At 36.8% G+C, this 23732-nt stretch overlaps 1 protein-coding gene across 7 annotated transcripts in view; it reads left to right on the top strand.

The window, feature by feature from the left end:
* The window catches only part of SCAPER (S-phase cyclin A associated protein in the ER), a 230997-nt gene that overhangs the window by 137980 nt on the left and 69285 nt on the right, over window positions 1-23732 (top strand). For all 7 annotated transcript variants that reach the window (XM_035553931.2, XM_035553934.2, XM_035553933.2 and 4 more), the window contains 3 exons: window positions 3948-4084; window positions 9127-9192; window positions 19238-19364. In XM_035553931.2, coding sequence (XP_035409824.1) covers window positions 3948-4084; window positions 9127-9192; window positions 19238-19364 — 330 coding nt within the window. The remainder of the gene's footprint in view (window positions 1-3947; window positions 4085-9126; window positions 9193-19237; window positions 19365-23732) is intronic.

Below are 23732 nucleotides of genomic sequence, written 5' to 3'. Positions count from 1 at the left end.
AACTTTGCCACTTTGTGGCATAGATTCTTCTAGGTTCGTGAAAGTTAATACCTTATTTTGCAATATAATTGATATCAACACCGCAAATTAAAGCAGGAGTTATCAACTATGAAAAATGATGGCAGAAAGCTGATACTTAATGACCATCACAGCTTACTGGTGAGCTGTGGTTCTGTTTTTATTTTTGGATTAAAAAGAAGTTTCGCATTAGTAGTTTTCCTGGGTTAGTCCGATATTCTACGTCATTGTTGAAAGCAAAGCTTTTGAGAATTTGCATAACTATTGAGACTGTGGTTTCTCGGTTTCTACACCAGCAGTGAAAATCACCTGATTTTGTGGTAGGTGTGAATACAGATCTTAATAGTCAGCTTTCATTAGAGAATTTACATAATACAGCTTTGCATTTATAATAGTCTAACGTCTCCAAAGATTTGATGGTTTACTAATATCTGAGGGTTTTAGGTAATTAATTGTCTGTCAGAATGTGCTCAGCATAGCACAGAATCAGGCCAGTAACGTCCTTTCATGCTGTCCTGAAACCAAACCCCAGAATGCCTCTGTGGTGTGGGTAAATTAGTCTTAATATTTCTTACTGGATTTACTATTTACTTGTATAATACTACTTTTAAATAAGTAAAAAGCTTTAAGGAAGAGTGAATAGATTACCTAGTTATTCTGCGTTACCTATATTAGAAATGAGAGAAAAATAACCAAAACTCAGTGATGAAATTGTTGCTTAAATAAAAGCATTCAGAAGATGAAGTTAGTTTATTGTCTAAGCAGTGTACTGGCTTGACTCGCTTTCATACACTTAGAGCAATTACTTTTTTGGTACGTTAACCTGTCTGGCTGATGGTTGTACAAGTAAAATTACTAATGAACTTAATTTGAAGGGTTGGACACACAGTACTTGAACATGGCTCGGTGGATTTAAAAGCCTTTCTTTTTCCAGGTAACAAGTAGGAGCTTTGTGATACCTGGGAATAAATATCTCTGCACTGCACTGAAGCACAATATTGGCAGCAGCCATCTTCCCAGACTCAAGTTGTCATTCAGTGCTGAGCTATTAGTTATACTCGTTTCACACCTGAGTAGTGATCTGCCTGCAGTGATAGTCCTGTGCTTTGATCTGTACGTTGAAAAAGTGATGGGCTTTGTGACACAAGGTGTTATTACTCTAGTCCATCTTTCAGGAGCTGTATGTATGAAGTCTGATGTTAATCCAAACTGCCACACTTTGAAAGTTGAGAACTCTGAGAAATATCCTCACAAAAGTGAGTTCACATGAACAAAATGGTTTGTAACCACCCTTCGTGCTATTGACAGCAAGACCTCTTTTGGCCCTCCCAGGCTGATAAATGAAATGTGCTTGTTGAACTCTGTGGTTCTCTGTGAGTCTTCTCTTAAGCCAGGGATCAGATTGGGAAACAGACCTGAGTGTCTGCTGAGGGATACTACAAGGCTTTGTCTCACTCCTTGTTTCTGCCTGTCAGAAGTCTGATGGCAGGTTTGCTGTTGCTCTTCTGTAGCATGAAGACAGCAAGTTGACTGCACCTGAATGAGGACATTCTGCCCCATTTCTCACATGGTGTCCACCTCAAAGGGCAGTATTAACCTCATTTTGCTCTGGCTGTCACTCAAAGGATACAGCAAATAGTTTGAAGATCTGACGAACCAAAAAATCAGTTTCACTGTTGAACAAAGATATAGAACATTTCTTCTAATGTTCATGATCATTTTTTAAGCATTTCATCGCACTCATAGGATGTGATATATGTAAACTGCTAGGAAATAACCCTGTGGAGGGGTACTACTTCAGGGGTGCATGTGAATCCCATCAAATAATTGTTAGACTTGTTGAATAAGTGAACACCCTCAAAATGCCAGCAGCTAAGTACCCTGAAGCTTAGTAGATGAATAATATCATACATAGCTTGCTCTGATAAAGTCCTTTATTTTCTTAATATTGAAAAACTTGAAACCATCAATTGCCTGTGATGTTTGAGCCTTATGACAAGGTTTTTGTTTGTCATAAGGAAGTTTCAGTCAGTGACTGCTATTTTCAACTGTGTTAATGTGTGCTACTCTGAACTGGTTAAGAACTAACTCATCAAATGTCGGGGTGTGTTGCTCTCTTGTAATACTGCGTCATGCTCTAAGGGGTAGCCTTCTGAGATGCCTTAAGAAAGTTTTCCTTGAAGCACTTCTTGCTAAAATGATGTTGATAATATTAGTGGGGAGGAAAAGTTTGATCTGACTAACGGGAAAAATTCTTATAAAAGCTTGTTAGACTTGCTGTTACATATGACTAATACAGTTTCCATTGAATTACTTGGACAATAAATTCAGGGAAAATGCTCAGATATACTGGGAGTTAGGCAGGGTAGGCAGTGTAGCCAAGTTAAAGGCACTGTTTTAGAAACTGCTTAGATTTTTGTACTTGATTTTTTATGTCTGATATTCATTCAGTATTCATTTTGCATTCATATGATTTAAGATAGAAATTTCAATTACTATTTTGACCAGATATATGTTGCTAGGTTATATCATGCTCTAATGCTTTACAAAAACTAAATGGTCTTTTTCCAGGAAAATTCACAAAGATTTATTTTGTTTTCAACAAGCATAATACTTTCCTGAATCAGTGAAAGAACCAGTGGAAAAAAACCACAGGTTATTTTCTGCAAAATTTTGTCTTTGATTTTTTAACAGTTCAACTTTTACTTTGAATTTTAAGTATACTTTTAAAAAAAAAAAAAAAAAAAGGAATAACAGCTTCTCGTTGTGGCACTCATTTGCAAGCATAAATTATCCTAGTAAGCAGTGGTGGCTTATACTTCATAATGTGTTCAGTATTCTATAAGAAAACAAATATAAGCCTTGTTATATTAAAAATGTAGTAAGTATATTCTAGTAACTGGCATTAAAATATTTGCTTCTTGTTACTTGTAAAAATGAATCTGATAAAACTGGCTTTTGTAGCCACATATTTTTCAACTGAAATGGACTAGTTGAGGATGTTGTAGTAGTTTAAGTGGGTCACTGTTAATGTTTATGTCTTTAAATCAGTATAAGTTTCTTGCACTGACAAGGATCTGGAGTACACAGTTCAGAAGAGGTTAAATGAAGTAATGCACATTAAACTGAAAAGTATGTATAGAAGGACGAGTAGAAATTTCTCTTTGCCATTGAAAACTAACTTGATGCATAGAGTGCTTTGAGCAAATTTCTGGCTTGAGAGAACTGAGGAAAAAAAAGGTATTGAGCAGTTTACCAGTGTTTCTAGAGGTGTTGGGCACATTTGACATTGTCTAAGTGTGCAGTTTCTGGGCAGCCTGCTGGTTACTGGAATTGTTACAAAGATTCGAGTGTCCGTGCATGGGTAGCATAGGTCAGTCCAAATTGGGGACAGCTTCTGGGGAATAGCTTTTTCAGTTTTTCACCTCAAAATTAGAAATATTTATTTTAAAAGTAGACTTTGAACTGTATTGGGGTAATCTAGATTGAAAGTACCTCAGAGTAAACAGGAATAAATGAAGAAGGTAATTTCTTGTTTTTAGAAGTATGTGGTCATCTTCAGTTAGGTACTTCTGTTCTAACCGTAGGACAAGCTTTTCCTATCCTGTTTTTCTGCAGATAAGGAGTTTAGTGTTGGAGAGTATATAACATTTTGCAGTAAAATAGTGAGGTTTTTGTCCTCCACCTCTTCTTTGAAGTCTTGTTTTTTTCCACCTCAAGTTTTTGCAGTTAGCTCGTAATTTTCTTGAGTGTATTGTTATTTTTCTGGAATATAAATAGAGGGAGTGTTTCTAGTGTTTAAAATTTAGTTTTAAATTTATTGATTTTCTTCACCTTTTGTTAAGTATTTTCCACTACTTATTTCTGGGAAGATAATCTATAAACACTACCATACACTGTAAGATTAAATATTTCAATATTTTATGCAGGAGCACCTGTCATTAAAAAAATACATTGTGGATATTGTGATTGAGAGTTCTCTTCCTGTGGAACCATTGAAAGAAGGAGAGGAAAAGCAAAAAAACAAAAAGAAAGCCAAAAAGTTAAAAGCACGGATGAACTCCAGGTAGTAAAAGCTATTTTTTTTGTTTGTTTTAAGTTTTGTTCTGAACTTTACTTTTTGTCCTTTAGTATGAGTGCCATGGAAGGCTTAAAAAATGAAAAAATAAGTTATTTGCTGTTGGGAGTGTCCTGAAAATAACACTGATGAGCCTAATTTATGGCCACTTTCTCTGATTGAGAAAGAAAACTGAATATCGATCTGGAGCCCTTGGTTTCACCTGTTAAGAGCTTTTCTCATAATTGGATGCCAGTGCTCTGCCAAAACCATAGCATCTTCTAGCATACAATAGCATGTTTAAATTTGTGTAAACTATGCCTATTTTTCTTTCTAGCTATTGATTTTTAAATGAAGTATCAAAGAAAATCAATAGTAATCAACAAATAGAAGTCAGCCTGCTGTAGTGTCAAATCCCCTGACTAAATTTAATCATTTTTTGTTGCCTGTCACAACAGAAAGTTAAAAATATCTAAAAATGGAAAGTGAGTTGTCAGACTTGCAATTTGTTATTAGCCTAAAAAGTGACATCTCCAGATCAGTAAGATATGCAAGATGACATTATATCATGAACTGCAGTGTCAATCTGTAGCTGAGGAGACCCCAGCTGAAGTAAATACTTAACTAAATAATATATTTTTAGATTTATCTCTTAAAAATACTTCTCAGGTGGTAAAGTGCATTGTTACATATTTTCTCTGTATTGTTTTTAAGCAAGAAGTGTTGCAGATTAGAAAAAAAAAGTACAGATTTTTAGAGCGACAGTAAAAATGAGTTAGTGTATTAGCTCATAATAATGTTAATAATGGTACATTAATCTTCAAAAATACAAAATAATTACACAGTTTTTATCATCTCTGATTTTTTTTTCCTCTTTGGATGATCAAATCTAGTGTCTGAACTTCACATTTGAACACGCTGTTGAATTTGGATAATACATTCTTGCAGGTTTCTAATTTCTCAAGGTGGATTTTTATTCATGTTACCTGTTGAATTAATGCAGCTATTGGGTCCAATTTTAATTCTTTCTCAAGAACTACTTCTGTTGAATTTAGTCAAAGGTTTGTCGGACCTAGGGGTAATAGTTCAAATAATTGTTATTGGCACTGAGAGTTGAAAAAGGGTTTTGGAACATTTTGAATTCTGATGTTTCAGACTACTGGGTGAGTCAGCATAACTGTCATAAAAATTTTAATTAAAGCAGACATCATTTTACAAAGATGTACTAATGAGAAATACAGTGGATGTTTCAAAATCTAGGAGGAATTAAATTGGAAAGACATGAAATTTACATTTTTTAAGCTTGTTTTTAGTTGACTAAAGAGTGACTAAACTTTTCATTGCTCTCCTTGAAGAAAACATTAAATTGACGATTTCACCATGAAACTTATGTATACCATGTAAAGTTAACACAAAAAGCTTACTAATAAAGATGTCCAGTAGCAAAATGAAACAAATTTTGTTCTATTTCAAACAAAAAAAATGATGAGGAAAAATAAAATCCATTTAGGAGATTAATTTTAGCCATGCGAGGCTTGCCAGTCTTCTACAGTTAGTATAATTGACAGCTGAGTAATAGTAATAGGGCTAGTAATGACAACTACGGCCTTGGATGCTTGGAGGTTTGCTGTAATCGGAAAATAAAGCATTATGTTATGTACTGCTGCAGCCGCACTTGAAGTACTGCATGCAGGTTTGGGCGCTACAATATAAGAACGACCTAAAACTATTGCAGAGCCTGTGAAGGAGGGCTGCAAGGCTGGTGAAGGGCCTAGAGGGCAAGGCCTGTGAGGAGCACCTGAGGCCCCTTGGTTTGTTCAGCCCAGAGCAGAGGAGGCTGAGGGGAGGCCTCATAGCGGCCTGCAGCCCCCTCACAAGGGGAGCAGAGGGGCAGGCGCTGAGCTCTGCTCTCTGGAGGTAGCGACAGGACCAGAGGGAACAGCATGGAGCTTGGACAGGGGAGGGTCAGGCTGGATATCGGGAAAAGGTTCTTCAGTGAGAGCATTGTCGGGCGCTGGAACAGGAACCCAGGGACATGGTCACAGCACCGAGCCTGCTGGAGTTCAAGGAGCGTTTGGACAAGGCCCTCAGACATAAGGTTTGATTTTTGGGTGGGCCTGTGTGGAGCCAGGAGCTGTACTTAGTGATCCTTGTGGGTCCCTTCCGTTTGGGATATTATATGATTGTTAAAGCAGTTAAAGTAATAACCTCACAATTACAATATGAAATGCTAAATTATTTAATTTAGAGTATGTCTACTATGTTTCTGCTCAACAATCTGAACAGTAATACAAGCAGATTGCTGCGAGTTACTGCACAAAATCAACTGAGAACTTAGATGGAATATGTGAAGTCCCTAATAATTTATTGAGGGTGGCTATCTATAAACTGTGTTTTAGCACATATTTGCAACTATTCCTCTTCTCTAAAGAAGTACTGGTAACAAACCTTCCTATACCCGATGGCTTGAAATTACACATTCATTTCCATTCTTAGGAAGCTGTGATATTTAAAATTTGAAATAACTAAAATAGGTCCTTAAAATAGGTCCTTAGGCATTAAAATAGGTCCTGTTTCTCTCCTGAGTTTCTTGCTCCTAAATCAATATAATAATATGAAAGCTATGCAGGGCAAAGGTGAATGAGGGAACAAATTGTCATCACTGGGTTATTAGATATGTTGAGAAGTTTTGTTAGTCTTATTAATAATATTTATAACCCTAAACTGTTAAACTGATGCCATAGTAACAACTGATATATAGCTAAATAAATTATCTCAGGTTAACACATGTGCTGCTATGAGAAGAATACTTTGGTGCCTGCATGGCAAACTGAGGCCTGCTGAAACCTAACCCCCAGCAACAGCGGTGGAGTTACCAAGTAGGAAGTGCACACAGTTGAGATAAGCTTTGCAATGGATTTAAAGCACTTCTGTCATGTTCTTTAGTAACATATATTTTAGGTGATTATTCATGTTTGACTGACTCGTCTGTACAAAACTCAGAGATAAAATATGTTGTTTCTGGCTGAGACAGGAAAGAAGGCAAAAGGTTAATAAGGGAATCTCACCTCCATGTTTAATACTAAATTCAGTTGTGATTAATAGCTTTATTAATGATCCACAAATCAGAACTAGTACTAATGTAACAGTATTTGCATGTGGCACAAGTTGTTTAGGTTAAGCAAGCTGAGGGAAAATTTGAGTAGCTTTGGAAAACTTGATCTTCTTGGGTGAAGAGAGAATATGAAGTGTGGAGTATGTGTATCTGAGAGAAATAGTGAACTATTTCTGAAACTTTCAGATTTTAAATGAACTCTCTCAACCCTAGGAACAAAATGACTGTTACTTACAGATTAGTAAAGACCTTTGAACGGTTGCTGTTACAGCCAAAATCAAAATGTCATGTTGCTCTGTTCTGTTGATGATATTTTTTCTGAAAATGACGTAGAACATTGTCTCACCTAGCTGAAAGGACCTTGATAAAGTAGAAAAATGCAGAAAAAGATTGAGGTTACGAAAAAAAAAAAAAGCTTTCATGAAGATAAGTTGAAAAGACGAAAAGACTGGGGATGTTTATTTTAGGAAGACATGAGGAAAGACCTGATACAATAGTAAATGAAATCAATGCTTAGGATTTATTAGGAACTAAATCTTTACTAAATTGGTGTTTTGTAGTGGAGCAATAAAACACATTTCCAATTGGAAGCCATTGGCAAAATCTTGGATTTGGGAAACAAACCACCAAGAAAAGAAAACAGTTGGATATTTGTAAAGCAAGCAAGAATGCCAACTAACAACAGTTAATATTCAAAATACTTTGGAAATTAATACTAAACAGCGTTTTTATGGGTCAAAGTTGACCTGAAGCAGATGTTTTCTGCTTCTGTCTTGAGGGAGTTTTGGCACCTTCCTTTGGGGATTCTTATGGGTGCCACTGGTAGAGACAAATCACATATCTCGTTTAGTCCAGCATGACAGTGAAGTTTCCTTCAGGTGTGGGTACAGCTTGCCAAAGTCCTTACTTGTGAAGAGTTTTCCCAGCCGTGAATGAGGTGCTACTCATTCATCTGAGAACAGAACCTCAACAGACTTGAACAGCAGTTCTGCCTTCAGGCTCTAGAGGTCTGTGTTGTATCTCTGAGGTCTTCATTTCAGAATAAAAATTGAAAGAGCAATTTTAATGGATCAAATGTTTTTAACAGCCAGATGCTTTTAGTGTCTGCTGGATGTTTTTTCACAAGGCTCTGGCTCTGAAATTTTAATTCTTCTGTGTCACTGTGGTGTGTGGTTTAGTTTTACTTCGTGGAGTTGGGGAGATGTTATAAAGTGTTACAGGATTACCACTCCAAGTCCTGTTTTGGTTGATGAGCTGCTGATGATTTTCACCTGCTAGTTTAGGCTGGTTGCAGTCAAAACAAGTGGTGAAAAAGAAGTCCTGTCTCTGTCTTCCTGCTTTTTGGCATATGGCCAGTGTAAATAATACTTTTAAGTGTCTAAACAGGTATGTGATTATAGGTCCTGTTTCCATTTCTAACAGGAAAACAGCCGTTAGTGGAAGTATTTACTTCTGTGCTGTATGCCTAACAAGGTTCATAACGTTACAAAACGGACATTAATTTCATTAAAAATACCTCTATAGCTGTAAATAAATAATTTGTTAATTATAATGTCTGTGTTGTAGTACTCTGATCTACACCACCTGTCTAAATTACTAATATTTTTATCAGATGAATGAGTTAATTTTGTAATGAAGTAGGTTTCTACAGTTCTTTCCCTATTATTGTATACGTTGCTTTAATATTTGTCACCATATTGAAGGTCAAATTAAATCCACTATTTGTGTACTGATGTTATACTAAATTAGTAATAATAATTAATTGTTAGTGACTAGTAGTTAAATATCTGTATGCATTATGGTAAGGCAGAATTGTCAGAAATGGCATGACTTATTATGAAACAGAAAAATTGCAAAGGCTAGAATTACCTTGCTGATATTCCATACTGTATGCTTTAGATGATAGTCAATAAATGATTAATATTTCTTCCTCCAGGGCAAAGGAATATGAGAGTTTGATGGAAGCAAAAAATGCCGTCTCCGATTCCCCATTTAAAGCCAAGTAAGCATTTAACTTTATGTATTTTAGACTTTTTTTTTCCAGTCTGTAGCAGAAGTGCTTCTGAAATTTCCAGTGGAGTGTGGTAAGGTTCCCACTCAATATGGAATATACTGTCATATTGAATTACAGATCAATTCCTAACACGAAAGGTCGGATGTTATAAATGCCATTTTTTTCTGAAAGCACTGTATATCTTAAACCATGTAAGATGCAATAGAAAGAGAGCATATGCTTATCTCTTTCCTACCTGGAAGCAAGAAGGTTCCAGCTTAGTTCTCTTCAACACTGATTGTGAAAGTTCAGTACTGGAATTATGGAACTGAAAAGCTTGTGTTACCTCCCTTTGGTCAGAAACAAAGGTTCATATGGGGAAACCACAGGTATTTTAATGCACAGGTGTCTTAATCTGGCATTGAGCTTTGTAAAGAATAGACCATTTTATTGTCAAAGATAAGGCACAGATGAAGGCAGTAGATGGTAAAATTAAAAGAAGCAGTTATCACTGACTGATTTCTCCTCCTTAGTATGAAACAAAATTAGTCAGCGTTTTCTGTGTGATTGCATTGAAACTGTTTGGCAAAAGATACAGAATATTTGGATTCCAAAAAGTTCTTGACAAGGTCTCTCTTGCCAAAGGTTTTAGAGGAATCCATATAGCGGTTGCGTAAGTAGGAATAGGTTCAAAAACTGAAAAGAAGTGGAGATGCCTGATCAGTGTTTGCTAAATAGGGAGGTTACTGGTAGAGTTCTGCAGTCCTACAATGTTCAACGTAGTCACGAGGACTTGGACTAGAGGGCAAACAGTGAGATGACACAGTTTGACCACTATGTGAAGATACTCAGGATAATAGGGACAAGAGCTGATACTGAATAATAATTTTGAAGAGAGACAGTAACAAAGCAGTAAAACGGCAGGTGAAATTCACTGTATATTAAGGGCTACACACTGTCGGGGGACCCGGGAACTCAATGCTACCTTCACATACAAACTGATGGGCTTTGAATTTACCAAAGTGATACATAGTTCCAAGAAAATACTAGCTCCATACTCCTAGCAGTTAAAGCAAATCCTGTATTAAAATTATTTAGACAGGTGCAGAAATAAAATAATGAATGTCATTATGTACAAATCATCTACTTCTTTTGAATGCCATGTGCATTTCTGCTTCTTTATCTCAGAAAAGATATACTGGAATTGTTGAGAGTTCGCAGAGAGAAAGAAAGGAAACAATAACTTCTAGTATAACTTCTCTGTTAGGGACTAAGTACTTCTCATTCTGGAGAAAAACGCAATGGCGGGAGGAAGTTGCAAAGGAGGTATGTTACAGAGATTTACAAGGTCATAAATAGTATGGAAAAGATGGTGGTGACTGATTGTTTGCTGTCCCTCCCAGGGCCAGAATGAGGGAGCACGGAATGAAGATCAGTGGTTCTTAGTGCTGTGTGTAATTAGATATATGGGACTCATTGACAAAAAGGTGCTGAAAGTTTACCTTGCGTGCATAGCAGTTCAAGGAAACAACATCCAGCTCTAGAGATTCCTAAACTGAAAATGGGGGCAAGAAAAGGATTAGTAAAGAAGATTGCGTATGTTTACCCTGTTCTTAGTTTTCCTCAGGCATCCATTTACAGTTCTTTGTTAGGGTAGCAGGCAGATGGTAAACCGTTCCTACAGTTGTGCTCAAGAAGTCTGTGGAAGGTCAGTCAGGCTGTAGTAGCTCAGCAGTTGGATTCAAATACCTTCATCCCGAAATGATGATGACTTTCTGGGTTGGGGATGTTTGTTTTCAGGATGAGGTAATAACCTGTACCAGATTCTGTGTTTTGTTGTTGCTTCCATCATTCATAAATTGCTGATACACTTGAAGGTAGTGATTTTTAGAAGTCCCTATTGTTTAAGATGTTCAGATCCTTGCTTTTAGGCTTCCCTGATGCTCGTATGACTAACATGTAAGCAGTGTCTTTCATGCAGTCTTTTTAGTAGTTTGAAAACCTGCTGCTGAATCTCAGTATGTATTTTAATCAAAAACATTGCCGAGGTTTAACATAGGAAAATGAAACATCACCACCAGATGGCACAGCTGCATAAACACATTGGGGAAGAAGGTTCTGTTGGCTTCATTTCTTAATTATCAGCACTTCAATTTTCAAGATTAATTTCATGGCGAATTAGGACTTCTAAATTTGTAGCTTCTATGTTTTGCTTTTCTTTGCCACCAGAAAATAAAAACATTAGGTTCTAGTTGTCAGCAGAAATGTGGTGTGTTTGAGCAACTGACAATACTGACAAGCTGTAGCTTTTCCATGTTAGTTTCTTTCTGACTTCTGATTATCATCAGTGACGTGCTTTGTTCAGTTGTTTCAATAGCAGTGCAACAGAAACTCAAGCAAGTTGTTTGTTTTGTTTTGTTTGTTATTTCTTGACTGATTCTCAATCTATAGTTCTTATTTCTCAGTGAAATGCTAGGGTACTTTCAGGCAGAATCTTCTGTTTCACCTGCTTTCTTATTGCCTTCCTTTGTTACCTCTGTTCTTGGAACATCCTTAACTTTCCTGCACGTTCTCAGTATCTGAATGGAGTAGGTGGTGTAATATGGGGAGGTTTCAAATACATTTGTGGATCCTTCTTTTGGCTGCCTCTTAACTTTTCTTTATTTTCTCAGTCAGTAGATTGATTTTGCTATTTTGAAACCAGTGTCACATTTATTCTGACATAATCTAAAAAATAAGAAATATGAGAACTGAAATGTAATTACAACTAAGGACTTAATTTGCATGTTGCACTCTGAGCACACATGCCCATACAGCAATCTGTTGCAGTATTTTGCAGCCATAGCATTTGGTGAGATCGTTTTTGCTGTTCTTTGTTTCTTGTATGCATCCTGCCTCTGGACGAATCACTGAGGTAAGGAGGCACTGTCTCACAGATTCTGAGGATGTTTATAGTTCTGGCCCTGTTCCGAGTGCAGGGAGGCTGGAGTTACGAGCCCTTTCAAAGTGATGATCCCAGGGAAGGTGCAAGTAGAATCACCAGTAGGTCCACGTGGTCCACGTCTTGGCAGCGTGTAGCACTGCACGCCTGGTGCTGCACCAGCACCCATTAGGGCTGCACCCTGTTAGAAATAAACTACTGTGGTGGCCACTGTGTAGCTCACTTTCATCACAAAGCTAAGATAATATAAAATGGAAGTATGAAAGAGAAGAGTAGCCTTCTCTCTCTCTGTAAAGGATAGAGTGAGAGGACAAGACATGTTATGAGTTTAAGACTAGACCATATCTGTTTATGTGGATAAACAGATTAATACAGGAAAGAATAATAGGCAAGCATTTTTCTTAACAGAACTAAGTACAGGATCCTACTTTACTAAGAAAAATAACAAGAATAATTAGCTGAAACAGTATTAGATCTCTACTAAAACGTTTTTGTATTGAGAAGCTATGAAATAGTTAACGGTTACCTTTTTAGCTAGAACACAGTGTACTGCTGTGAGCTAATATTAACTGCTACTGTACCTGGCTGAGACAGAGCAAATCCTTGCCAATACTAGGAGTTGTAACAGCTATCCAACATGTGCTCTGAGTAGATCTGCAAATTTAATGAGAAAAGTCATGTCATAGGGTGAAGGGTGTAAAAACTAAGAAGGCTAAATGTGTTCTTTGTGTCAAAACAAATGCCACTATGTTTTGCTTATTTGGAAGGAAGGTTTGAGGTATTCAAATTTGGTGGAAGTCTGCTAGTGAACAAAGGAACAACTTTTTATCAGTGGGCTGAGCTTAAAATTTTTTTTAAAATCTCTTTAAGATTCCATTTAAAACATGTCACGGTTGGTTGATGTGTTTGTTCACTTAACAGAAGCAAATGAATTTTAGAATGAGATCATTAAATACAACTTTCTGGTATGTTTCCTTGCTTATGTCACGTTTCTTTAACTCCTCCTATCCCCGATTATGTCTTTGTAAACAACTAAAACCATTTATGGAATGCAATTTATCTGATTTTAGTTGTTAGTCATGTCAGAAAGACAGAACCCAGAATTAGTCTTTGGCAGGTAAAAAGCCTTTTTAGATCACCTTTAAGATTAAGCCACCTTAATATTATGAGACCACTGATTTCCTGCGGCAGCTCCTAGATTGTTTCAGTAGTTCTTGTTAGTGTATGGTTTGCGGGCTTATAAAAACATTCACTGAGGAAGCAGTGATTCAAGTGCTTTCTAAACCTCACAAATAATACAAATATCAAAAAGCAGAGAATGTTTATCTTGCTTTGATAGACATGGTATGTGTGCCTTTTCCATTTTGAGTACTGAATATACTGATTCTTCAGGGGGATTGTAAAAGGCTTTAAGTGTTTCTTTTCTAGAAAGTTTTGGAAGATGCCTGAAACTTTTTTTTTCTATTTAGTAACTGTCCAAAAAATTGCCTCCCTTAATGTAGGCGGAAAAATAGATACAAATGCTGCTTTACTTGCTTGGTGTCTTGCTCTCTGACCAATCTCCTGTAGAAAGCCCTTTCAAGGAAAAGTGCTGCACTCATTCTCATTTGGGAATGGCCATTCTGTTGCTCCGTGGCCTTTTTCAACTGTTCATTAGCTGGTTGGTCATTGGTTGCACTTAGGTTGTTTTATAAAAGCCAGTGGACACTTGATGCATTTGTGGTATTAATTCGGATTCTCTGGGAACTGATCTGAAGGTAATTATTTAGTGTCCAGTCCGCAAAGTTAGCCCATCAAAACGCACATGGGCGATGGCTCTTTCTGTTTGCAGTGTCCTTTGGTGTCCATCAGAGCAGGTTTTTAAAAGGGAAGGAAAAAGCTTTCGTAAAGTAAGAGAGTTACATTTATTTAATATCTATTATTCCAAAAGCTGTATGTTTGAGTGTTAAAGCAGTTTGTAGTTAGGAAAGCATAAATGTCATCCATAAATATAAGCAGGGAAAGTAAGGTAATGAAAGATTGCCTAAAGGGAGTTAGCAGAATTGCAGGAATTTTTAAAATAAAAATATGACCTCCCTAATCTAATACTTCAGCCACTTTCTCCTCTCATTCACGAAGGACTTGTTTTGTTTTGTTGTTGTTTGTTGTTTTTTTATGTGTTTTTTTTTTTACTTCCTCCTTTTTTAAACTACAAAAAGGGGCACTTCAGATGGTCTGAAAGAACCACTATTCTGAGAAAAGCCTGCAATACAAAAAGAGGAGTCAGGAATGTAGTGTGGAGTTTGTTCTTGCAGAGCCTCAAAGATAAATGCCTTCAATGACACAGTTCTTTCTTTTTTTTTTTTTGTGCAGTATATCAGTGTGTTCACAAAACAAGTGGACCTTGTAGGTTTTCTTGGTGTACTAGGCCAGTTTACAGTTAAGTCAATTATAAAATATTATGCCGCAATACTGATTAGTGGGGAAAAAATGTCTGAATCTGGAAATATTTGTGCAAAACTTGTTTTTAAACAGCTGTGTGAACTATAGAAGAGCTGAAGTATAAATAAAATAAAATTCAGTTAAATTTAAACAAAAGTAAATATCTGCTCTCTCATTGGATGGACAGTAGGTGTTATTTTCAGGGAATTGCTGGAGCATTCTTATAGCAAATAAAATTAATTCAGAAAATCTTTTCAGTAATTTTGCCATCAGTTTTCAGGTAGCCTCCATTTCTGAGACTAACAAAGATGTACAAAGCTGCGTATTTAGGCATCTAGCTATGTTGTGAAGTAGAGCGGTGTTTTCCGTTGCATTCCTAAAGCGATTAGAATGTGTCAGGTGTGCCACTGAGTATGTTACTTTGCTGCAGGGGTAGTACATAACAGTGCAGGGCTGTACGTTGCTTTAGGAGGATACAGCATAACTCAGTTTTGGGCTGGGCAGGAACTGCCACAGACTTTCTCAGTTCTCTCCAGGCACGCACTGCACGGGCAAGAACTGGGGCTGTGTGTCCAGCTGGCCTCTGGCCGCCCTCAGCAGGAGTGCACAGGAGGAATAACCAGTCTCTGCCACTTGTACTGATCCTTCCGGGCATACATTCAGCACACAGCCAAGAAATCATGGATTTAAATGTGGAAATGCTGAAATAAATTGATGTTATTATTTCAAGGTGGTTTGGTGGTTGTGGTTTTTTTTTCTTTTGGAGATTAAATGTGACCTATAAACATTGACAGAGATCTTTTTCCTTTAGTCTATAAAATATATTAAACCTACTAGAAATATTTAGCCTATGCTAAAACCAAACCCTTAATTTTACAATACTTTGTTGTAATTTTATTTACATATGTTCTCTGTAAACCTTTAATTTGACTATCCGTCATTTTCCTATTTGCAGTGCAAAAAGACCCAATAATGTATTTGTATTTGCTGAACATGCTATTTAGCAGAGTGTAACATTCTAAAACCAATCTGTGCCTTATGTCTTCTAGGATATTTCTTCTACATTCTGAATTATCACTTTGGAGGCAATGCTTACGTTTTAATTAGTGGGATGTAAATAATTTTAGATAAAAAGGCATAAATGTTAACTTTCCCTTTTATTTAGCCAAATAAATTTTCACTTACTTATTGTTCCCTCCATGGCACATTAGACCTTGGAGGAATGCAAATTCTGAGATGGAGTGAAAATTAAGTTGTTGTTTTCAAAATATTTGGATTTGGACTCAACAATATTTCCTCATAGTCCTTGAGCAGGTGTTGATACCGTAATGTATTCATCTACTATATGCCCAAAGGGTGTTCTCTTTCCAGATCTGTTTGTGGCAATGATTAATTCTATATCTAAGTACAAGTCATCCTGCATAGATTTCTAGTCCTTTGAAACAGTCTTAAAGAAAATAATTCTTATTTCTCTGTGATGCTGTCAAGAAGTCAGTATAAAGTATAAAAATTATTTTAATTTCTCCAAGACTCACTCAGTGGGAGGAGGGTTTTTATTTCCCATCTCTTCCCCATATGATCATGTAGCATACTTTACCCTTTTTTGACAGAAGACCAACATACAGTATGATATGAAGATGTAAGAAGTAATTCTTTAATGCGGCACAACTGGAAATGTTCTTCATGTTTCTTATTTTGATGCTGAAAACACAAAGTCTGTCTTTTGGTAAAAGCTTTTCAGCAAAGAAAATATCAAGAACCTAATCAGTTCTACTTCATTGATTAGATGGGCTTTCAAAAATGTGCATATAAAATTATTTAAGAAATCTAGATATTTTTGTCTTAGGCTGTGTACAAATCTTGGGGTGGGTGTAAGAGAAAAATTAAATGCAGCATCTGGAAAGAAGGGATGTTCCAGTAATGAAGTAGTTTGTTATTAGTGCTCAAGAATGCCAGTTCTGTAAGTGAAGATCATTCCAGAAGAAGAGACTGATTGAAAGTAGTGTCTTAATTTGGAGAATAGGGAAATGCTTGAGAAAATAACAAAGTATTATTTGGCAAAAGAGGATATATGTTCTCACTTTTCTAACATGAACTTCAGTGTGATGCAAAATGAAGTATTTATTGGTTCTCACAACAATATGTGACCACTGGTGCTTGAGGAAAGACAGGTATTTCAGTATGTATGAAAGCTCTTTTCGAGACTGAAGGGAAAGGGAACATGTCAACAGACAAGGCAATGTAACATGATTATTTTTTATTCGATTCCTTTTTAGTAATGCCTTGATCAACCTTACACATTTTGTATGCTGATGGCTGATGAAACATCTTTTCTGTCTCATCAAAAAAGGTTTCAGACTTGTCATGTAGGAGAGGGGTTTTTATTTTCTCTGTAATACTAAGATTAGGAAAAGTCCCTTTCTTTAGCCTCTGTGCTTAATCCTGGTTGAATTCCATTCCTCTGATGTTAAATGGAGCAAATGGAAACCTGTCTTGCCATCTTCTGTCATGGAGTTGCACACAGTATAGTGTGTTGGTTTTTTTTGTTGTTTATAAATGCTTTAATCATAGAATTTGGGTAGATGTTTCCAAGGGAAGTCCTCTTTATTTTTGTTTAATGCACCAGGATATTGCCAAGAAAATAGCTATTTTAAACCCCACAAGAATACCTGAAATACCTAGCTTCTAGGTTGTCTTTCTGCACTGCAGCAATTCAGTTTTTCATCAGTGCTACAATCCACTCCTTAAGCTCAGCGGCGTTAGCGGTCATCTGATTTATTGTCAAAGTCCTGCAGTTATTTGGCTTTTAATTTTCTTTCCCATTTTAGCTCCTGGTTTACTGTGTTAGGCAGAGTGTTTCCTCCAACTTCATTTTCCACAGAGGAAACAACCGTGCAGAAAATTTTGTTGGCCTTAGTACCCCTTTATTTTTCTTGTCATAGAAAAATCCACAGGCTGAATATTAGTGGACTCAGCTGACCAGATGATGATAAGCCCAAAACACAAAATTCTGCAAATCATCTTTATTTGTACTTTCAAAACATACCTGTATTTCCAGTGTCTTTTGAAAGCTTCTTACAAATCTCTTAATTTCTTTAAAGAAAAGATACAGAGTACCTGTTTCCCACTGATTAAGTAGAAACTCTATGTTCAGGTCTCGTTCCAAATAAATATTCTGTATTTTGTATTTTTTTTTTTTTTAAACACATGACTGTTGTGGTTCATTCTCCTGCCATTCTGTCTCCTGTCTCACTTCTAGGAGAACAGTTAAGGCAATCTTTTTTTTCCTGTTACTCTGTCGTCACTTTGTGACTGCTTTCTGGCCCTTTCACACTGATGATCTCCCATTTTATGATAAACATTGATATCCTTCCTGCAGGTTTGTATTTACTTCTAGTCACAACAGTATTTCTTCCTCTCATGCTGCTCAGTTACCAGCTTCTTCCCACTTCTAGTACAAATTGTTTACTAGCTCAAACTAAAGGTCCAGCAAGCACAGCAGAGCAGCTAGTAGCACTAAGACAGTGGCTTGCAAATATGTGGCAAGTACTGACTGATACTTCCTCACTGCTTCTCATAATCCCGTGGTAAGGGACCCTGTTTAGCATTTTTATCACCTGCCTCTAATGCCTCTACAGATGTAAAGTAGGACTCTACATGTGAGCTAGTTACTGATTTCGCATTCAGGGCAAGGAAAGATGCACTGAGTGTGCTTTATTTTACACTCCAGGAGGAAATGAGCAGTGCCTTGTAACTGTGTATTGTTCCTCACTGCCTAGGAAGAGAGCATAGGTGAATAGCCCAGAGGTAGATATGTAAAATTGAAATGAGTCTGAATCCATGTGTGTGTGTCTCTCTCCCACCTCTGCATTTTGGCTTCATTACTGACCCTCATTAATGGAATGCCCTTTCTGAGGTAGCCTGCAGAGTCACTAGTTTTCATTTGTTCAAATAAACCTGAAGAGCTATTTCTTTTATGATGCCTATAAGAAATTAGCCAAGTAGTCTGCTGTTCTGTTTCTCTTACTCATCTCAGGAGGCAACTACTCAGATAAGTGGGTGGGAAGAATCGAGCAATGGAGGAAAAGGGCATGTTGAAAGCATATTGAAAAGTAAGATGACTTCCAATACCTAAAGTTGGCCAACAGGAAAGGTGGGGAGGGACTCTTTGTCAGGGAGTGTAGTGATAGGACAAAAAGTAATGGTTTTAAACTAAAAAAGCGTAGATTTAGATTAGATATTAGGAATAAATTCTTTACTGGCAGGGAGGTGGAAGTAGGTGATCTTGATTGAAGGTCCCTTCCAACGCAAGCCATTCTGTGATTCCTTGACAAAAACTAGCAGGATAAACTGTGGAGGGATAATAGGGAAATCAACTTGTTTGAGCAATGAAATAAATAAACGTAGGACTAATAAAGAATTGCCTTTATGGCTGTACTGTTCACATTATTTCCTTACCATTTCCTTAAAAAAGCAGATAGTGAAAAGTCATAGACACTCAAAGCTGACAGTGCCTACTTGCTGTTGCACATTTTAGTTGCTGTTCAGTATAGATGATATTGTTACACCGATTTTCGTTGTTGTTTTGTTGAAATGTAGTTACCGGAGTATCGTTACAAAGATGAAATTTTCCATGATTTGGAGACTTTTTCTTTGCTTTAACTGCTCTTTGTTTTCTGTTTCATGTTGAAGGTTACAGCGATTAGCAAAAGACCTTTTCAAGCACCTCCAGATGCAGGATAGCGGTTTGTTGGCAAACAACAAGGTTTCTGCTCTGGACCGGACTTTAGGAGAGATCTCTCGTATTCTGGAAAAAGAGGTATTGTGACTATTACTATCTGTTGTGATTAATCTATGAACTGTGTTGCCCTCAATATCAATTTGGATTTGGGAATGTTTTAGATGTGTATTGATGAATGCTAATGACGACTACTATAGTAGAAGCTTGGAAGTTTCAGAGTGTATCTGAAAGGAGTTCTCCTGAAGGGAGTTCAACTGTCTAAATGAACAGAGAGCTCTGTTCATAAGAGAGAACTCTATTTCTAGCATTATGCATTAATTAATGCCTTTGTTACTAATTTTGAGAAGTTATCTAATAAAATGCAGTAATTATAAATATGTATTGGAATTCCTGTGTTACTAGGTATTAGTACTTCAGGATTCAATTTTTTATTTAAATGTTTAAATCTATGACAAGGAGGCTTTGAAGAGAAAAACTGCAAGTTTTCTTTTTCTTCTTTCCCAAATCCACACTTTTTTCAGCAGGTAGGTTCAGGACTCTTGCTATGAGCTTGATGTGTTCTAGTTACTAGTAGAAGATGAATATCATTTTTTTTACATCAAACAACAGGCTTGTATGACATTTCTAGTCTGTTTACATGGGATTTATAGCATCATCATTTCTGATCTGTTAGTAACTTTAGATAAGTCTGTGCTTCTACCACAAGTAAACAACATTTAAACAAGTGGATTTGACATGGATTGTTCTCCAGTTGTATTCTCTAGTATTTTAGAAAACTGTCTGATTTAAGTAGAATTTAAGCTAATTTTATGAGACCAGGTAAGTGATTTTGTATTTCTGAAAGTATAAAAGCTGATTCAAGCTTGAACATTTCTGTGACGAATATCATGAAGTTTAACTTTGTTACATTAGATTGTGGCAAATAGGCTTTCGTTTTATATTTACTGAAGTTTAAAGATTAGTAAAAATACGCATGTAATGTAAAAGACATATTTCTGTAAAATAAAGTGTGCGCTGTTCATTTCCCAGTTTGTGCTAACATATACCAATCTATGTTAATAACTGGAGTTGCGCTTAGGAGTAGAGGAAGGCTGATAAAGTGAGGATAAACACTTGTTTATCCTGTGCCATTTGTCCTCTTGGTACGACCAAAGGAAGCAGTGGAAGATTTTGAGCTTTCTAATTAAGAGGCCAGCTCTGTTCTGCCAGGAGCCCCAGCACAGATTAGAACAGCTCTTGCTGTGGTATTTCAAAGATATTTTGAGTCTGGCTGCAACCCAGACTGGCTAGTTGTGTTTTTTCTGTTCTCATCTTGCTTCCTACAGCTGCAATGGCTTGCACTTCACCCATGGGAGGAAAGTGGTCAGTTAAGAGTAAGTAGGAGATCTTTTTGCTTATTCACAGTGTAAGAGTTGCACAGAAGTTGACATTAGTTGGTAGTTTGATTTAATTGAAAGTACAGATCTGGCCTAATGCTATTTTTAAACAAGACTGTCACTACGTGCAGGCTATCATGGTTTGATTTTATATGTTTAATAAGGTTTATTATAAACATAATTACTATATTATAAAAAGCTTTTACCTAGCTGGCTAAATATTTTACAAGTGAATTGTCTGATCTGTTGTACTTTAATTTGTCCTTCTGCCTGTTGTCCTCAGGATGCTTTTGCAGCAGAACGAATGAAAGGACTCCTAAATAGTCATCTTAGTACTAAATATTTCACTGGATGTTGTTAATGGTTTGAGCCATGTAGTTACACTTTTAGAACTCTGCACTCCAATTAGCAAGTTTTCACAGGACTGAGTCTTAAGACTTCTTCCATGTCCCAAAGCACCAAAGAGCTGAAAAGCTCTGGGGGTGCTTTTTAGACAGGAGTTGTCAGTGTCGTGTCAGGAGGAATGAGAGCTCCCTTGCTCTTCTGTAAATGTGCTTGGTTAGAGTATGCAGAAAAGTCCCTCAGCAATTTGACAGTGTTTGCCTCAGCTGTTCCTGGTGGTGTCCTTTCTCCTCAACCAAAAATTCAGGAAGGTCCCACATCACAAAGCTGTTGTGCTTTCCCAGAACACTGCTAAGCCTGTTTTTTGGGGTTGGTCTTCAGTGGAGGGTTGAAGTATTATGTGAATATATTGTATGTTTTTATGGTTTGAATTTTCTCTTAAGTGCTGTGCTTATAAAGCCTGCCTTGCTTTAAGGTAAAATGCTGAATTTTTGTAATTGAGAGCATAGAATTTTCATCTTTATTATTATTTCAACGTGGTTGGCCTGCTGGCACAGTGGTTTGTCTTGTAATACAACTTTTTACACCGTTAGAACCTCCGTATTTGACTTCCAAAGAAAGGTTATTTTGTTCTCTCATTGACCCTTAGAAAAGACCTCTCTTTCATATCTGCAATCATGATATCCTGAATATTAGTACGGAGAGAAACCAAGTTAATAAAATCTGAGGAGGGGGTTTCATCATTGTGGATCAGAGTTAGTTTCTGTAAAGATAAGTGCCATGCTTGAAGGTTTTCACAGCTTAGTCAGTGTGAAACACAGCTTCTAATAGCATATACTTTTAAATACTGAACAGTGCCAGGATACTGTTCTCCTGTGTGTTATTTTAATTACTCTGAGTTGCTGATCAAGTTTAATAGCAGTTTTGAAAGACTTCCAACATTTTCCAATTGTGCAGTGTTTGTGTTAATTACTGAAACATTAATTTCATATTTATTTGAAAATTTAGAAAATGCGTTGTTGCACGAGGTCTCTGAAAAGATTTATCTATTTGTGAAGTTATTGAAATAATTACAGGAAACTGTAGTTTCCTGAGATTCTTTTAAATAAGACATGAATTGCAGCTAATTGTTAATCATAAATTGTTCGTAATGTTACTGCTTGTTGAGCCTGCAGTCGGGAAATAAAAGGTAAATTTGGTGATAGTCATACATTATTTTGTTGTTGATTTGGATTTTTACCCTCAAATCATTATTCTACCACTGGAGAAGTCTTATTACATCTGAGTGTCCTAATCGATAAGGTCAAGAAAGATTGATTGCAATAGCTGTCACTGTGTTTACGGCACAGATCATACGTAGTCATTTATAGAAGTGGATAGTAATTCTCTTGTTAACTTGTGAGTCAAGAAATCAGCAGACACATCTTACATGTCAATGGGCGGTGAAAAGAATCTTGATGGTGTCAGTCACTGACTGAGAGGAGGAGACTGACACTGTTAATTGAATTTCCCTGGAGAGCATAAAAATATACCATAATGTAGGGGGAGGAATGAGGGAGTGGGAACCACACAAGCTGTCAGTGTGTGTGAGCTGATAACAGTGATTTACCCTTACTAATGGCCTGGGTTGAATAAAGAATTGCCCTAAGGGAGAACAGAGTTAACAACAATAGATCCTTGCCACTTACTAGAAATTCTTCAGACTCAGAAAAAGTTATGCACAAGTATTATCAAATAAATTTGATTCAAAAAAAAAAAAACCAACAAAACCACCTTTTCAGTCATACTCTGAAACATTTAAGTTTTCTTTTGTTAGTACCTTACATTGACTGAAAAAAGTGTATGCCTTCTCACCAGGGAAATAAAGATTTGTTTTATGAAGAGCAAAATACCAGTACAGCAGGAAGCGTTTGTTCCTAGTTTAAAGGGGTTTTGCATCAGCATATCCTCTAGATACTCAGATTGTTAAAGTGCAGCTTCTGACGATCTGACAAGAAGTGTGGCCATTAGTTGCACACAGCCTGTGGTTCACACATGCATTTTAATTAAATCAACATAGACGGTGCTATAAAGTCATAAACGACACTGTTGTTCTAATTTTAAACAGATTCCTGCCCAATGCCCCTTTGGAATGCATCCTTGCTTCTGCTGGTGACATCAGACCGGAGGTACAAAGCTGGATGGCGCTGTATGTGCTCAGTATGCTGCCCCTGGATCTATCTGACATACACTGCGTTAGGGCTTTGATCGGGTTGTGCTCTAGGTTAAGGGAAGGCAGTCCTTAGGTTTTGTGCAGTCTGTCATCCTTCCTGGCAGAAATCCTGAAAGGAAGCTGTATTCACTTTCACCTCTACTTTGTTTAAACAATATTAAACAAACAAAAACAACAAAACAAAACAAACGAACAAAAAACATGCACACAAACACAATAGCACAATGCATGCAAATGTTACCAAAAAGCCATGGCCTGATGTTGGCAAATTGTCATGTGGGACTCTTCAAGATCTTAAACTGAACATTATCAGACCTTAAATTCTCCTAAGAATGGGCCTTTGCTTAAAAAAAAAAAAAAAAACACCACAAACAAAAAAAACCACCAACAACAAAAACTCATGTAGCCTGTTAAAGAAGGCAGAACTGCAGGACTAAAACAGTTTTCCTGCCGCAGTTTTTTCTGCTTCAGAGTTTATACATGACCATTCTTCAAGAGACCTAAGCTTTCCATTAC

The sequence above is a fragment of the Cygnus atratus genome, chromosome 11 (genome assembly GCF_013377495.2).
Source record: "Cygnus atratus isolate AKBS03 ecotype Queensland, Australia chromosome 11, CAtr_DNAZoo_HiC_assembly, whole genome shotgun sequence".
In the NCBI taxonomy this organism is placed as follows: domain Eukaryota; kingdom Metazoa; phylum Chordata; class Aves; order Anseriformes; family Anatidae; genus Cygnus; species Cygnus atratus.
The sequence above is the reverse complement of the archived record's forward strand: the minus strand, read 5'-3'. Positions and strand labels throughout refer to the sequence as shown.